We start from the raw sequence: 16722 nt of genomic DNA, 5'->3' as shown, positions 1-16722 counted from the left end.
GCTATGGAGGCGGCCATATTTATTTGCTTACCAGTTACCAGTCGCCTGGCAGTCCTGCTGATCCTCTGTCTCTAATACACTTAGCCATAGACCCTGAACAAGCATGCAGCAGATCAGGTGTTTCTGACATTGTCGTCAGATCTGACAAAATTAGCTGCATGCTTGTTTCTGGTGTTATTCAGACACCACTGCAACCAAATACTGTAGATCAGATTAGATTTCCCCCTAGATTTCCCCCCCCCCCCTAGATTTCCACCAACCCCCACCACTGTGTGGTTCTCCCCCCCCCCCCCCCCCCCTTCCCTCCCTCTCTCTACCAAATTCTTTAACCCCCCCACCAACAATGCCCACCACCAACATAACAATTCTATAATACAAAATAATGTAACTTTACTGTCAATGTACTGTATTATTTTGCACATGTTTGCCACTCAATGATTGAAGTTTTAAATGTAGGATGTATTATAGCAGAAACAATATACCCTCTGATCTCTGTCATTTGCAGCTGTAACTCCTTTTTCTATTGCCTGAGGAAGCAGGCACTGACCCGTGAAACGCGTTGCTTTGCTTTATCTGGAGTTCGTTAATAAATAGACTGAATGTACAGTCGTGTTGTGTCTGCTTGGAGGGGGTAGGTCCGCGTACATCAAAAAAGGGCGTCGGGAAAAAAGGGCGCGTGGTGTAAACGATAAACAGTATTATCGTTTATTGAAATATTGTGTAGAATTTCGTTTACAAATAGTGTTTTAAGAATTTATAAATCACTAAATAATGTGTATGAGATCGGCAATTCTTAAAACGTTAATCTTCCCTATTTGTAAACTGAAATTATATTTACGTTTGTTAAAAACCCTCCCTGTACCTATCCCTAACCCCTAGACCCCCTGTTGGTGCCTAAACCTAAGACCCCCCTGTTGGTGCCTAAACCTAAGACCCCCCTGTTGGTGCCTAAACCTAAGACCCCCCTGTTGGTGCCTAAACCTAAGACCCCCCTGTTGGTGCCTAAACCTAAGACCCCCCTGTTGGTGCCTAAACCTAAGACCCCCCTGTTGGTGCCTAAACCTAAGACCCCCCTGTTGGTGCCTAAACCTAAGACCCCCCTGTTGGTGCCTAAACCTAAGACCCCCCAGTTGGTGCCTAAACCTAAGACCCCCCTGTTGGTGCCTAAACCTAAGACCCCCCTGTTGGTGCCTAAACCTAAGACCCCCCTGTTGGTGCCTAAACCTAAGACCCCCCTGTTGGTGCCTAAACCTAAGACCCCCCAGTTGGTGCCTAAACCTAAGACCCCCCCTGTTGGTGCCTAAACCTAAGACCCCCCCTGTTGGTGCCTAAACCTAAGACCCCCCCTGTTGGTGCCTAAACCTAAGACCCCCTGTTGGTGCCTAAACCTAAGACCCCCCAGTTGGTGCCTAAACCTAAGACCCCCCTGTTGGTGCCTAAACCTAAGACCCCCTATGGATAATAATGTTTTACAGACATTAATAAATAAAAAATGTAAATAAAAAAATGTAATTAATTTTTTTGGGTGAATAATAAGGTTTTAGAAATGTTTTAGAAATAGTGATTTAGTATCTTTATAAACGTTATTCGTCACGGGCTCATTTTGTAAAGTTAAATAATCACAAACATAGTTATAAATCCTTAAAAATCTCCGGGCGCCGTTTGTTAAAACGTTAATAATCTCCGGCGCCTTTTTTTCCCTGTTCGGCGCCCATTAAACGATATTTATAATGGGAGTGAATGGGGCGCCCTTTTTGTCCACTTGTCTCATGCGCCCAAATCTCCTGCTTCCGGTAAGTCCACCACTGCCTCCTCTAATTACCAAGTTTTGGCTTTTAAGCTCCTTTAAAACCCTTTTTATCTTTTTGGCGCCTCTGTTCTCTCTTATATAAATACTGTAGATCAGCAGGGCTGCCAGGCAACTGGTAATGTTTAAAAGGAAATAAATATGGCTGCCTCAATATCCCTCTCACCTACAAATCCACATGTAGTGTTATATATACACTTATGCATGTAAATATGTAAATTGGCATTATCCCTCCTGCATCAACTCAGAATTAGCAACTCATGTAATTGACCATTACTATTCCTGATCTGCATAGTAACCACTCCTATAGGAAGAGCACAGACTGACCTTCAGAGTTACCTCTCCTATGGGAAGACTGCAGAGTCCTGACCTGAAGAGTTACAGTGGGATGCAAAAGTTTGGGCAAACTTGCTAATAATCATGATTTTCCTGTATAAATCCTTGGTTGTTACGATAAAAAATGTCAGTTAAATATATCATATCGGAGACCCACACAGTGATATTTGAGAAGTGAAATGAAGTTTATTGGATTTACAGAAAGTGCGCAATAATGGTTTAAATAAAATTAGGCAGGTGCATAAATGTGGGCACTGTTGTCATTTTATTGATTCCAAAAACTTTAGAACTCATTAATGGAACGCAAATTGGCTTGGTAAGCTCAGTGACCCCTGACCTACATACACAGGTGAATCAAATTATGAGAAAGAGTATTTAAGGGGGTCAATTGTAAGTTTCCCTCCCCTTTTAATTTTCTCTGAAGAGTAGCAACATGGGGGTCTCAAAACAACTCTCAAATGACCTGAAGACAAAGATTGTTCACCATTATGGTTTAGGGAAAGGATACAGAAAGCTGTCTCAGAGATTTCAGCTCTCTGTTCCCATAATTAGGAACATACTGAGGAAATGGAAGACCACAGGCTCAGTTCAAGCTAAGGCTCGAAGTGGCAGTCCAAGAAAAGTCTCAGATAAACAGAAGCGACGAATGGTGAGAACAGTCAGAGTCAACCCACAGACCAGCACCAAAGACCTACAACATCATCTTGCTGCAGATGGAGTCCCTGTGCATCGTTCAACCATTCGACACACTTTACACAAGGGGATGCTGTATGCGAGAGTGATGCAGAGGAAGCCTTTTCTCCGCCCACAGTACAAACAGAGCCGCTTGAGGCATGTTAAAGCACATTTGGACAATTCAGCTTCATTTTGGAATAAGGTGCTGTGGTCTGATGAAACTAAAATTGAGTTATTTGGGCATAACAAGGGGCGTTATGCATGGAGGAAAAACTCCTGCTACCTACAGTAAAGGTCCGTACACACGCCTGATCAAAGGCAACAACGGGTCAGTCGTCACCTCCTGCTGGGCGTGTTTTCAGCAGACAGTACAGCGTGTGTACAGTCTGTCGCTGGACTGATGAGGCTGTTTCTGAGCGATCCGCCCGGCGGATTGCTCAGAAACAGCCTTATCAGTCCAGCGACAGACTGTACACACGCTGTTCTGTCTGCTGAAAACACGCCCAGCAGGAGGTGATGATGGACCAGTCGTTGCCTTTGATCAGGCGTGTGTACGGACCTTAAAATGTGGTGGTTCCATCATGGTTTGGGGCTGTGTGGCCAGTGCAGGGACTGGGAATCTTGTCAAAGGTGAGGGACGCATGGATTCCACTCAGTATCAGCAGATTCTGGAGACCAATGTCCAGGAATCAGTGACAAAGCTGTGCCAGGGCTGGATCTTTCAACAAGACAACGACCCTAAACACTTCTTAAAATCCACTAAGGCATTTATGCAGAGGAACAAGTACAACATTGTGGAATGGCCATCTCAGTCCCCAGACCTGAATATAACTTAAAATCTGTGGAGTGAGTTAAAGAGAGCTGTCCATGCTCGGAAGCCATCCATCCTGAATGAACTAGAGATGTTTTGTAAAGCGGAATGGTCCAAAAATACCTTCAACCAGAATCCAGACTCTCATTGGAACCTACAGGAAACGTTTAGAGGCTGTAATTTCTGCAAAAGGAGGCTCTACTAAACATTGATTTCATTTCTTTTTTGTGGTGCCCAAATGTATGCACCTGCCTGATTTTGTTTAAACAATTATTGCACACTTTCTGTAAAGCCAATAAACTTCATTTCACTTCTCAAATATCACTGTGTGTGTCTCCTATATGACATATTTAACTGACATTTTTTATTGTAACAACCAACGATTTATACAGGAAAATTGCGATTAACAAGGTTGCCCAAACTTTCGCATCCCACTGTATCCCTCCTATAGAAAGAGTGCAGAGTGCATTTTGTTGCACACCCCTTTCCTGTACTACCCCAGCTTAGTGTGTAAGTGCAGAGTAAAGCGCAGCAGAAGCTGTGCTCTCACCTCTCCACTGGAGTCCAGTGCTGTGCTTCCGCCTGTCCGCTCATTACTCGGCCTAGTGCCCAGCATCTCATACCACATGTAGTGCGATTACACGCTACACAAGGAGAGCCAGCACTAGTGGGAGCAGAAAACCAACAGGATGGTTGCACAGGCACAGCACTGGACTTCAGAGGGGAGGTTAGAGCACAGCTTCTGCTGCACTGTACTCTGCCTTTACACACTGGACTGGGGGAGCACAGGAGGGGGGCAAGAACAGATAGTGGGACAAGGGGACGGAGGGAGGCACAAAAGGTAACAGAAGGAGGCACAGTGGGAGAGGGTGGCACAGGTGGACGCACACAGAGCTGGATCATCCACAAGGCAACTTAGGCAGGTGCCTAGGGCCCAGAGAGAGTCTAGGGGCCTGTTTTATGTTAACACCCAACAAATCTTGCCCAAAAAAACTAGGTCTCCATCAAGCATGGGCCCAAAGTCTTTGTTTGCCTAGGGCACTATTCACTTAAATCCTTCTCTGGAGGCACAGGGGGGCAGAGGTGGCACAGGGGTACTAAAGGTTGCACAAGGTGACAGAAGGAGGCACAGAGAGACAGAGGGACACATAGGGCAGTGGTGGCACAGGGAGACTGAAGGGGGTACAAAGAGAGAGAAGGAGGCTCAAGGGGACAGGAGGAGGTACAAACACTGGTGGGGGCATGAATTTCGTTTGAGGAAGTGGGGCTTAGTTCAGGGGTGGGGTTTAATCAGGGGAATGACGCCCCCAGGACCAATGGAACTCCAGGCAGAGGCCTGTACTGCCTATGCCTAAAAAATGCCTCTGGTTAGGTGGTTTGTAGCAGACTTTTTTTCCCCCCTAAAATCAAAGTTTATGTTTCAGGTGAAAGTCTTTCTGGCAGACTCTTGACTAATATACACACAGAGATGGGCCATGCTGTATTTACTGTGCAACAGAGAGGGTATGTGAGTATTAAAAGCAGGAGGCTCCCCACTGCCATTATAAGCAAATTAGCACAAGATTTAGGGCTTTTAGCCACGCTTATGGAAACGCAATCGCAGGGACATCAGACCGTGCACAGACTGCACTGTCTGTGGCTCCATACATGCGCTGTGATTCACCACTGAATCGCAGGGCATGATTGATTGCATTTCAGGGCGTTTGTTCCGCACGATCCCATTCACTATAATGAATGGGATAGCAAGCTCCGCCCCTGGGAGTGACACACAACGCAGAGCCGCGCGGTTCTGTGTTGCAATGGAAACGAGCCCTTAGAAGAAAAAAAATGGACTTGGACAGTTGACATTTTCCAGAGACATTCCAGGCACAGGAGATAGGGGAGGAATGAAATGATTAATAATGATTGTTTTTGCCTTAAAGGACAACTGAAGTGAGAGGCCATATTTGCTTCCTTTTAGGTCTATTAAAAACCGCCAGGGGGCAGCGCAGCAGTTTTTTTTGTTTTTTTTTTTCTTAAATCATGTAGCGAGCCTAGGGCTCGCTACATGATAGCCGCTGTGCAGCGGCATCCCCCCACCCGCTTCGATCACCTCCAGCGATCTGCGATCGCGACGGGCGGGATGACGTCATCGACGTCAAAGGGAGTCCCGATCCACCCCTCAGCGCTGCCTGGCACTGATTGGCCAGGCAGCGCACGGGGTCTGGGGGGGGGGGCTAATCGGCGCGGAGGCGATCGGAGTGCACACGCAGCTAGCAAAGTGCTAGCTGCGTGTTGCAAAAAAAAAAAAAATTATGCAAATCGGCCCAACAGGGCCTGAGAAATCCTCCTGCGCAGCATAGCCCGAGCTCAGCTCGGGCTTACCGCCAGGAGGGTTAAGCAATACCAATTACCTGGCTATTCAGCTAATCCTCTGCCTCTAATACTTTCAGCCATAGGCCCTGAACAAGCATGCAGCAGATCATGTTTCTGACATTATTGTCAGATCTGACAAGATTAGCTGCATGCTTATTTCTGGTGTGATTCAGACACTACTGCAGCCATATAGCTCAGCAAGGCTGCCAGGCAACTGGTATTGTTTAACAGGAAATAAACATGGCATCCTCTATATTCTTCTCACTTCAGTTGTCCTTTAAAAAGGCTTCTGTCTGTAAATGAGTTTAAGTATACAGATAAACAGTAGTGGAAAAAAAAAAACACAAAAAACAGAGCCCAAAAGTGGAGGAGAAATGTCAGCTTTAAAGAGAAGCAACCATCAAGAGAAGCAACCAAGAAGGATATTGCCTCCAAACGGGTACAGGTCGCCGCCTGTACTAGCCGCACTCTGCATAAGAGGATCTGGAACTGAGGGGTCCGGGAAGGACTCCCCTCAAAGAGGGGCGTGGTAGGAACAAAACGGTGGAGAGGCGCCCAAGAGTTAAAATTGTTTTAAAAATAACTTGAGGTGGCTTACCTCAAACAAGAATTCACTTGTGCTTAATAAATGAATTTCTTTTGTACCATAAGGCAAGACATTTTGTGACATCCAAGTTGGATCTCACAAAACAAATTGCCTTTTTCTTTTGTACCATAAGTGAATTCTTGTTTGAGGCAAGCCACCTCAATTTACTTTTAAAAACTTCATTTTATAAGGCCTCGTTCACATCAGGGCCGTTTATGTGCGCTTTCCACAGCGCACTGCCCTGTGCGATCAGCAAGGTATCCATTTTTCCATGTAACTAAATGTAGCTGGTTCACATCTATGCGCTGCGCTGAGCAGCGTTACAGAAACGTAGTGTTGCATGCATTTTTGTGCGCTGAGCTGTAAAGCGCACAGCAATGCAAGTGAATGGGTCCGCTTTTTTAGCGCATAGAAGCGCGTACAAGCGCATAGAAGCGCATGCGTTTTTTACCCCTAATTGGAGAAAAAAAATACATTTACATACAAAAACAAAGTTTTATTGACAACTGCTGCTGCTACAGTAAGCAAAACGTGCTTTAAAGAAGCGCAGCGCAACGCATAGAAACGCGGACTAAAAGCGCGCACAAGTGCATGCGTTTTTTACCATGCGCTTTAACACGTTTTTCAGCGCAGCAGATGTGAACGAGGCCTAACTCTTGGGCGCCTCTCCACTGTGTGTTGTTTTAAGTATACAGGTTTGTCCAACCAAACCGGCCAACTGCAGCTAGTCCCGCTTAACAACCGCCCTGAGTTTGTTGCCCACAACTTCTAAAGGAACAATCAATACTGGATAAAAAGTTCTGGGATGGATTTTGTTCTGCAAACACTGGCTTAGCATTATGTATCTGCAGTGACATCAGCTGACTACAAAAGGAATTTCTGCCTTTGCCACATTGCGGAATACTCCGCTGGACTTTGCCTACTGAAGCAGCACCACAAGGCATAGTCTTGTCATTATCAGCCTGCCACTCTCCATCTGCACACTAAAGTATCCTGCTTATGTCTACTGTGGGGGAGGAGAATGAGTTGAACTTACCCGGGCTTCTAATGGTCCCCTGCAGACATCCTGTGCCCGTGCAGCCACTCACCGATGCTCCGGCCCCGGAGTCTGAAAACCACTGTGACTGTATTGCCGTGTCCTCGCTCCCACTGACATCACTAGGAGTGTATAGCACAAGCCCAGTATGGTCTGTGCCTGCGCAGTACGCTCCTGGTGACATCAGTGGGAGCGAGAACACGGCAATGCAGGCGCAGTGGTTCTCAGACTTTAAAGTCTGAAATTCCAGAAGTGAACTGGAGGCGGGGCCGGAGCATCGGTGAGTTGCTGCGCGGGCACAGGATGTCTGCTGGGGACCATTAGAAGCCCTGGGTAAGTTAAACTAATTTCCCCCCGACCCCCTATAGTATTCCTTTAAAGGACAACTGACGCAAGAGAGACGTGGAGGCTGCCATATTTATTTCCTTTTAAAGGGAAGGTCCGAGGTGAATAAAAAAAAAAAAAAAAAAAAAAAAATCTACTTCCCTCTGGCTTCTTTCCAACCCCTTGCAGCCGCACTGCGCCTTCGCTGTTGCTCTGCTCGCCGCCTGTGGCCCGGGGTCCTCTCTGGTGCAAGACCTGCTGTGCTCCAGCGTGCGGCTCACGGAGTCACGCTGACATCATCCGGACTGTACTGTGCAGTAGTTCTGGCGACGTCAGTTCGACTCTATGAGCTGCACATTGGAGTGCAGGCAGATGCTGACCTGGCGAGGGGTAGACCGGGAGCCACCAGAGCTGCGGCAACTCTAGCGGCGAGGGCACAGGACGGCTCCAAGGGGCTGGAGGAAGCCCCAGGTAAGTAGATTTTTTATTTTTAATCACCTCGGACCTTCCCTTTAAGCAATACCAGTTGCCTGGCATCCTGCTGATTTTAGCCATGGACCCTGAACAAGCATGCAGATTATATCCTCTGACTGACTAGATTAGCCAAATGAGGCCATATGCAATTCTCATAAGATGTCTCTTAGGTGATATTTTCCCACCTTAGCCATAAAATGCCTCTTACACCACCAAGCAAGAAAATACTCAGAATAACTTTACCAGAGCTGTGCAGGCGCAGTGGCCCGTCGGCGAAACCAAAACTAGCTGGCGGCGGGGGAACGGAGGATGGGTGAGGAAAGGCAAGGGCACAGGATGGCTGCAAGGAACTGACAGAAGCTCCAGGTTAGGGAAACTTTTTTCTTTATCTTCAATTCCGCTTTAAGGCGTTTGATTTAGAAACTAATGTTATAGAGATCAGCAGGACTGCCAGGCAACTGGTATTGTTTAAAAGAAAGAAATATTACATCCAATTTATACCGCTCACTTCAGGTTCCCTGTCAATTTTAATCCAATGGCAAGAAAATCATGCTAAAAGGGACATCACCTGAGGTCAAAGGTCTGTAGTTAAAACAATATGGAGGCTGCCATATTTATTTCCTTTTAAACAATACCAGTTGCCTGGCAGTCCTGCTGATCCATTTGGTAGCAGTAGTGTTTGAATTAACACCAGAAACAAGCATGCCGCTAATCTCGTCAGATCTGACAATGACAGAAACACCTGATCTGCTGCATGCTTGTTCAGGGTCTATGGCTAAAAGGATTAGAGGCAGAGGACCAGCAGGATAGCCAGGCAACTGGTATTGCTTAAAAGGAAATAAACATGACAGCCTCTATATCCCTTTCATTACAGTTGTACTTTAAAGTGAACCTTAAAGAGACTCTGTAACAACAAAAACCTCCCCTGGGGGGTACTCACCTCGGGTGGGGGAAGCCTCCGGATCCTAATGAGGCTTCCCACGCCGTCCTCTGTCCCACGGGGGTCTCGCCGCAGCCCTCCGAACAGCCGGCGACTGTGCCGACTGTCAGTTCAATATTTACCTTTGCTGGCTCCAGCGGGGGGCGCTGTGGCGACTTTCGGCACGGAAATAGACGGAAATACCCGATCTCCGTCGGGTCCGCTCTACTGCGCAGGCGCCGGAAACTTGCGCCTGCACAGTAGAGCAGACCCGACGGCGATCGGGTATTTCCGCCTACTTCGGCGCCGACAGCCATCAGCGCGCCTGCGCAGGAGCCAGGAAGGTACATATTGCGTCACGGCTGTACGGAGGGCTACAGCGAGACCCCCGAGGGACGCAGGACGGCGTGGGAAGCCTCATTAGGATCCTGAGGCTTCCCCCACCCGAGGTGAGTACCCCCCAGGGGCCGTTTTGTCGTTACAGTTCCTCTTTAATTAAACTGAAAAAAAAAGTTTAACTTACCTGGGGCTTCTATTGGCCCCCTACAGATGTCCTGTGCCCGCGCTGGCACAAAACAATCCTCCGATCCCCTGCCGTGGCTCAGTTTTGTTTTTTGGGACTGAGCCTGTCGCCGGCCACTGCATTTGCGAGGACCTGGCAGAGTTTGTCCTCTGCACATGCGCAGTACAAGGAAATCTAGTACTGCACATGTGCAGGATGGCGATGGGAGTGTGATAGAGGAGGTGCACAGGCAGGACCGCTCTTGGCAACAGGCTCAGTCGCCAAAACCGAAACTGAGCCTCAGCGGGGGACTGGAGGAGCGTTTTGTCCCAGTGTGGGCACAGGACATCTGCAGGGGGGCCGGTAGAAGCCCCAGGTAAGTTAAACTCATATTTTTCCAGTCCATTAGGGTTCACTTTAAGGTGGTCACTACTGCTCCAATTTCCTGAACACTAATGCAAAGTGTACACTTGCCAGATCACAGGAATCGATTTGCATTTCCAATTGATTCCATTGATCGGATATATTTTCACTTCAGCTTAGTGTTTACTTGATTTACCGTTACTGGCTGACTGATCATTCAGGAAATTGGACCAATAGTGGCCATAAGACAAGATTTTTTTTTTTATTTTTTTTTTTAATAACAGATTGAATATTCTCTCTCTTACCTGCCAGGTTTTGCATTGTAGACTTGCCCCCGCGTTGACCAACATCTTCTTCAGGAATCTGCTGCTGTCTAGGCAGTGGCCTATTTCTGCTAGAAATTTGGACTTTGGAGCCCGTGGTGGACCTTGGGACATTTTCCAAGTTTATATTTCCTATTTGGTTTAAACCAACTTGCTGTGGAATAGGTGGTAGGTTTGCAGCTCCATAACGCTTATAGGCTACACCAGCCAATTGTCCACTCCTCTTCTGTCTAATGGTGGGCCGTCTTACCAGAGGATTCTCCCCAAATTTCAGAGGTCTAAAATCCGGTTCCCCAGTAGAGTCACTATGACGCAAAGGACGGGGAGGCAGCCACACAGGAGCGGTTGACTGAGTTGTTGGTGGGTTAGGTGCAGAAGTGTCTTCAGACAGAAGGGAACCACCTGCTATGGGAGGTTGAGGACCTCTTAAGTGAGCCTCAGTATCTCGAGGTGGTGATGGATAACGCTCTTTATGCCTCTTCTCCACATGTGGCAAAACTGGCTTTTCCTGGTAGAAGCCAGATTCTTCTGTGCTTTGCTGGATTAAAAAGAGAGGATTGAATATCTGTGTTGGGTAGAATTTATGATCCTTCTTTGGTGTTGTGTCCTCCTGTCTGTCTGTTGTGTTGTAATCAGGTGATGGATACAAGATGGATGTTTGAGTTGGCTCCATAGGCTTGTTCTCTAGAGCAATTTGAGGTAATTTAGCAGTGAATGATGCAGTAAATTGGTCTAGTGGAGGCGTTACACTTCGTAATCTTGGTCTAGGATGTCTCTCAGCGGGTTGGTCATCCTCCTGGGTACTGTCTTTTTCTCCCTGACCATAGGCAAGACAAGGGTCTGTGTTACTACGTTGCCTAGTTAGCAATTTTGGCTTATTTTCCCTCTCCTCTTCTGTATGTTCATCTTTTTCTGAGATTTCCACCCTCTTGCTTTGGTCAGCCACTGGACTTTCATGTGACAAACTTTGTGTTAAAACTGGTTCGCTTGGAGTAGTCAGTGCTGATTCCTCTATAAAGATTTCATCTATTGTTGGTTTATCAGATGGTTGTGTCATGGGTAAGATGAAACTACTCTCAAGAACAAGTGCTTGGCTGAAACAGTCTGTATCATCCTGGGCAAGTCTGTGTTCCTCTGGCAATTCTGAAAAGTGTATCCTACTTTGAGACCCCACAATGTCTACCACACGTATAACTCCCGGGACTTGTTCCTGATCACCTGCTGTTAATTTTTGGAAGCTAAGGTTTAATGACTCCTCAAGCTGAGAACTTTGTTCTGTGCAAACAGAATCAGTCATGTCCATGTAGAGAGAGTCTTTAAGATTTTGCCTAATATCTGCCATGTCACTTTTGTTTAGTGTTAATTTGTCATCAATGTCCATGGTCTGGAAAGCATCACTTAAGAAGTCCACAGGCTTCATATGTATTGGTTTTACATCTGAAATATACCTAGTTTCTGGGCGATCTAAACAAAATTCAGCATAATCCTCTGTAGTTATTGTTGGAGCTAAGAGTTCCTGTGCAGGGATATCAATCTTGCTTTCTGCATCAGTTTCATTACACGTGATAGCGACTCCATCATTAGCAGACCCTGCACTGTCAATATCTAAGTCTAGAAGGTCACTGGAAAGTGTCTCACTGGCTTCCAGTAGGAACTCAGTGTCTCCCATCTCATTAGATTTTAGTTTTGACGCCTCATCCGCTAGGAGGAAAGTTTTCAGCTCCCGTTTGAGAAATTGCAAAGCTGTCACTTTTGCACTATCAGTGTCTGACTCAGAACCCTCAGCACTCTCTTTTACGAAAGAACTCTGAACATCTTCAAGGTTCTCTAAAGTCTGTTGACAAATTTCTTCACCTTTCTGATCTGCTGCAATTTTGGCCAACCCAGTTTCCTCACTAAAATGCTCAGTGAGGGTTCTCTCTGCAAAGTCATTATTTTGGATGTCAGCATCCCTTCCCAATGTCTCTACGGACATTATGTTTTCACTTTCGTCTTCTACACGGTCAGGTTCTGATTCAGGTATCAAAGTAGTTAAACTAGACATCTCAGTGAGGTCAACAATTTCAAGAACCCTTTCTTCATGCTCAGCAGTATGTATACTGTCAGTAGACATCTCATCCCCATAAATAAGTCCATCGTTAAGATGCTCACGCTTGATTAGGGAAGCACTTTGTTCATTGTAAAGCTCTACAGCTGCGCTCACATCATGCATTTCTCCATTGTCATCCAAGTTCTCTTTGCCATCACTTACTGATCGATTTCCCAGTATCTCCTCTTGAGCAATCTCCGTATAGTTACCCGAGAGTCCTTGTTCTATTGTTCTTTTATGGTCATCCTTTGGATGCTCACTGCCGGTTTCAGAATAGTTACATTCTGTCTCTTTGCCTCCAGCGTTTTCCTCATCGCCACCTGATTCTTGATCGACCATCTCTTTGCCAACATCCTCTGCATTTTTAGTTGAAGTGCCTTCAGAGTAACTGTCTGCTAGTTGGCCAACATAGTCTTCAACCTCCATTCCTTCACTAACTATTTCTTCATCTCCCTCAATGTCATATTTATGAACTGCTTTTTGTTCATCTTTGAAGCTTGTGTTGATAGTTTGTTGACCCTCTACCTCCACTTTGTTGTTGAAAGTCTCCTCTTGCTCATCAGCTACCTTTTCAGTAATGGTTGCTTCATAACTTAGTGCTATAGCACTAGTAATGTCTTTGTTGTCACTTTCCTCACTAAAGCTTTCCCCACAGTCTCCTTCAAGCTCTATAGTCAACTGGTGTTCGGAGACTGGTTCAGCTCCTTCACTTACATTTTCGACACTATGAGTGACAACCCCTCCAATGTTCCTGTCATGATGTGCTATTTCCCACTCAATGGCTGTGTCCTCTATATTATCTCCAGTCTCCTTCATGACATGTTCTTCAGGTATTAGGACTTCCTTGTGACCAGACTCAACACAAGGCTCTTGATGCCCACTCACTTCACTTTCCATCATACTAGGCCATGCCTCTTCACAAAGGGACTGAATAATATGAGGCCCTGTGTTGTCATACACTGCCCCCTCAGCATGTTCATGATCCATACCCTCAGGTGGACACCTTGTTTTGTCAGCATAGGGTTCCAGTGCATCATAGATAGTCTTTTGAACCTGAACATCATCTTTCTCACTGAAGGACTCATTCAGCTGGTGCTCCTTGCCTTCATTGTTTATATCCTCATGAACCATAGAACCCTCGCCAATGGTCATGTCAGCCGTTGGTGTGGACTCCTCATCAACCATCTTTTCAAAAGGAGACCTAATATTAAGAACATCAGGTTCAGTCCACTCTGCAATTATGTTGTCAGAATGAGGCTCAAATTCCTCACTTTCCTGCCTCCCCATAATAAGTCCCGCCTCCTCCTCATGTGATGTGTCAAAATTAGATGATGCCCCCTCCCTTTCAGTTATGTCATCAAGAGCCATGTGCCCCTCACTAGTTGCCTCAGTAGTATCAGGTCCTATTTCCTGAATGAAAGCCTGCTCTTCCAGAGTTTCTCTTCCCTCCGTTGTTTCAGTGTAATGCTCAGCCTCCTCTGCTGGTTGACTAGCATCTACTCTACCAGCTTTCTCCAGAAGATCCCCACAGTTCTCCTCTGTGTTCTCCTGACCCTTACTGTCCATATTTCTGTCACCACCTGGGCTCTTTTCTGTTTCATGATCAGAAGCTTCTTCATATGCAATGCTTTCCTCACTGGCCGTCTCCCAGTCCCCGCTCTCATCACTGGATGATGTCCCCTGCTCCGCATGTTTGTCCAGGGTGGTCTCCTCGTCATGGGACTCCAGCTGACTCGCTGAACTGGCATTCTGCACTTTAACTGGGTTATCATTGGCTGCTGGTGACGTGCCATGTAACCCTTGACCAGCTGTTCCTTGATTATCGCAGGGAGGTGTACTGGACTCGTTCCCAGTATTTCCAGTTTCACAAGTCAGCATTTGCTGTGCAGTGTCTTCCTTGATGTGTGTGGTGTGAAGGTCTTCTGTAGTTTGAGTTGTGTCTGCTGCGGATGTTGAGGGGCTGTCCTCATCCCCCTCCGATGCCTTGCCATCTTTTGCACTTTCCATGGTCACTCCATCTGTAACAGAAACGGACAATTAGAGAGGAAGCCAATCAAATAACATTAGTAATGCTGACAGTTGATGAAAACTCCCAATACTTAGATAACCCTGCTTTATTAGAAGCTCTTAAAGGACTGCTATCATGAAAAATTATGAAATGTAAACTACTTGTGTATACATAGTTATAGGAAGTGCATTTCTCCCAGATTAAAATTCACTATACAATACTTTTCTCGTATGTTCCCTTTCACTTACAGTAGGCAGTAAAATTCTGACAGATCTGACAGGTTGTTTTGGACCAGTTTATCATCTCCTGAGGGATTATTGGGGTTTCCTTTACTTTAAAAAGCCTACAGTGCCCCCCTCCCCCAACCTACAGTGCCCCCCCCCCCCCCCCGGCCACACCTGCAGTGCTCCCCCCCACACAAGCCCACAGCAGCTACCCTGGCCAAACCTTCAGTGACCCCCTGCCCAAACCTACAGCACCTTCCACCCAAACTCCCCCCAAACCTACAGCCGCCAAGCCTAACCCAATCCTACAGCAACCCCTCCTGTCCAAACTTACAACAGGCCCCCAGGCCAAACCTACAGTGCTCTCTCTGGCCAAAACCTACAGAGGCTTCCCTGGCCAAACCAGGGCACCTTCTGGCCAAACCTACCAACTCCCCCCCCCCCCCCCCCTCAAAGCCTATAGCAATCCCCTTCACCCAAATCGACATCAGCTCCCTGCCCAAATCTACAGTGGCCCCACCGCCCAAACTAACAGCAGCTGCCCAAACCTACAGTGACTCTACTACTTCCATCTACAGCAGCCCTCCTGCCCTCACCTGCAGAAGAGACAGTTACAGCTGTCAGAACAAATGCCAGGGAAAGCAAACAAACAAGAATTGGAGGTTAAGTGTGGCTGTACCTGACTAGCCCAATTTATTCCTGCCTTAGCAGCAGCCTGAGTGGTTATACTATAATTAACTGCACTCCGCCCGTCCAGAGTCCACACACCCTGTTTCCGGAGTCTCTGCAGGTTTACATGTACAGCTGGGATAGAGAGGACTCCTGCAGGCAGCCACCTGCAGTCACTGATCCCAGCACAATGCTTGGCACTCTACAAACAGCACAAATTGTTATTATTATTTATTATTATTATTATTATTATTATTATTATTGAGAATATTCCAACACCCTCCCAGACAGCAGGAAAGGAACCTATTAACATTTTTTTAGAAATGATCAGGGGTCTCAGTGTGTGTCTGCAGCCCTAATGCTCCGAGTGTGTGTGTGTGTTTCTATCTAATGTCCCCCAGTGTGTGTGTGTGTGTGTGTGTGTGTGTGTGTGTGTGTGTGTGTGTGTGTGTGTGTGTGTGTGTGTGTATGTGTGTGTATGTGTGTGTATGTGTGTGTAGGTGTGTGTAGGTGTGTGTAGGTGTGTGTAGGTGTGTGTAGGTGTGTGTAGGTGTGTGTGTGTAGGTGTGTGTAGGTGTGTGTAGGTGTGTGTGGGTGTGTGTAGGTGTGTGTAGGTGTGTGTAGGTGTGTGTAGGTGTGTGTAGGTGTGTGTAGGTGTGTGTAGGTGTGTGTAGGTGTGTGTGTGTAGGTGTGTGTGTGTAGGTGTGTGTGTGTAGGTGTGTGTGTAGGTGTGTGTAGGTGTGTGTAGGTGTGTGTAGGTGTGTGTAGGTGTGTGTAGGTGTGTGTGTGTGTAGGTGTGTGTGTGTGTGTGTGTGTGTGTGTGTGTGTGTGTGTGTGTGTGTGTGTGTGTGTGTGTGTATGTGTGTGTATGTGTGTGTAGGTGTGTGTATGTGTGTGTATGTGTGTGTAGGTGTGTGTAGGTGTGTGTAGGTGTGTGTAGGTGTGTGTAGGTGTGTGTAGGTGTGTGTGTGTAGGTGTGTGTAGGTGTGTGTAGGTGTGTGTGGGTGTGTGTGGGTGTGTGTGGGTGTGTGTAGGTGTGTGTAGGTGTGTGTAGGTGTGTGTAGGTGTGTGTAGGTGTGTGTAGGTGTGTGTAGGTGTGTGTAGGTGTGTGTAGGTGTGTGTAGGTGTGTGTAGGTGTGTGTGTGTAGGTGTGTGTGTAGGTGTGTGTGTAGGTGTGTGTGTAGGTGTGTGTAGGTGTGTGTAGGTGTGTGTAGGTGTGTG

At 46.7% G+C, this 16722-nt stretch overlaps 1 protein-coding gene across 8 annotated transcripts in view; it reads right to left on the bottom strand.

Annotated features, from left to right (window-relative positions):
- Window positions 1-16722, bottom strand: part of LOC137535707 (uncharacterized) — a 213913-nt gene that overhangs the window by 61274 nt on the left and 135917 nt on the right. For 6 of the 8 annotated variants that reach the window (XM_068257570.1, XM_068257572.1, XM_068257573.1 and 3 more), the window contains exon 2: window positions 10494-14618. In XM_068257570.1, coding sequence (XP_068113671.1) covers window positions 10494-14618 — 4125 coding nt within the window. Of the gene's footprint in view, window positions 1-10493; window positions 14619-14856; window positions 14934-15428; window positions 15481-16722 lie in introns of those variants that run through there. The other 2 variants (XM_068257575.1, XM_068257569.1) reach the window with 2 other exon arrangements.

The sequence above is a fragment of the Hyperolius riggenbachi genome, chromosome 10 (assembly GCF_040937935.1).
Source record: "Hyperolius riggenbachi isolate aHypRig1 chromosome 10, aHypRig1.pri, whole genome shotgun sequence".
NCBI classification, from domain to species: domain Eukaryota; kingdom Metazoa; phylum Chordata; class Amphibia; order Anura; family Hyperoliidae; genus Hyperolius; species Hyperolius riggenbachi.
The sequence above is the reverse complement of the archived record's forward strand: the minus strand, read 5'-3'. Positions and strand labels throughout refer to the sequence as shown.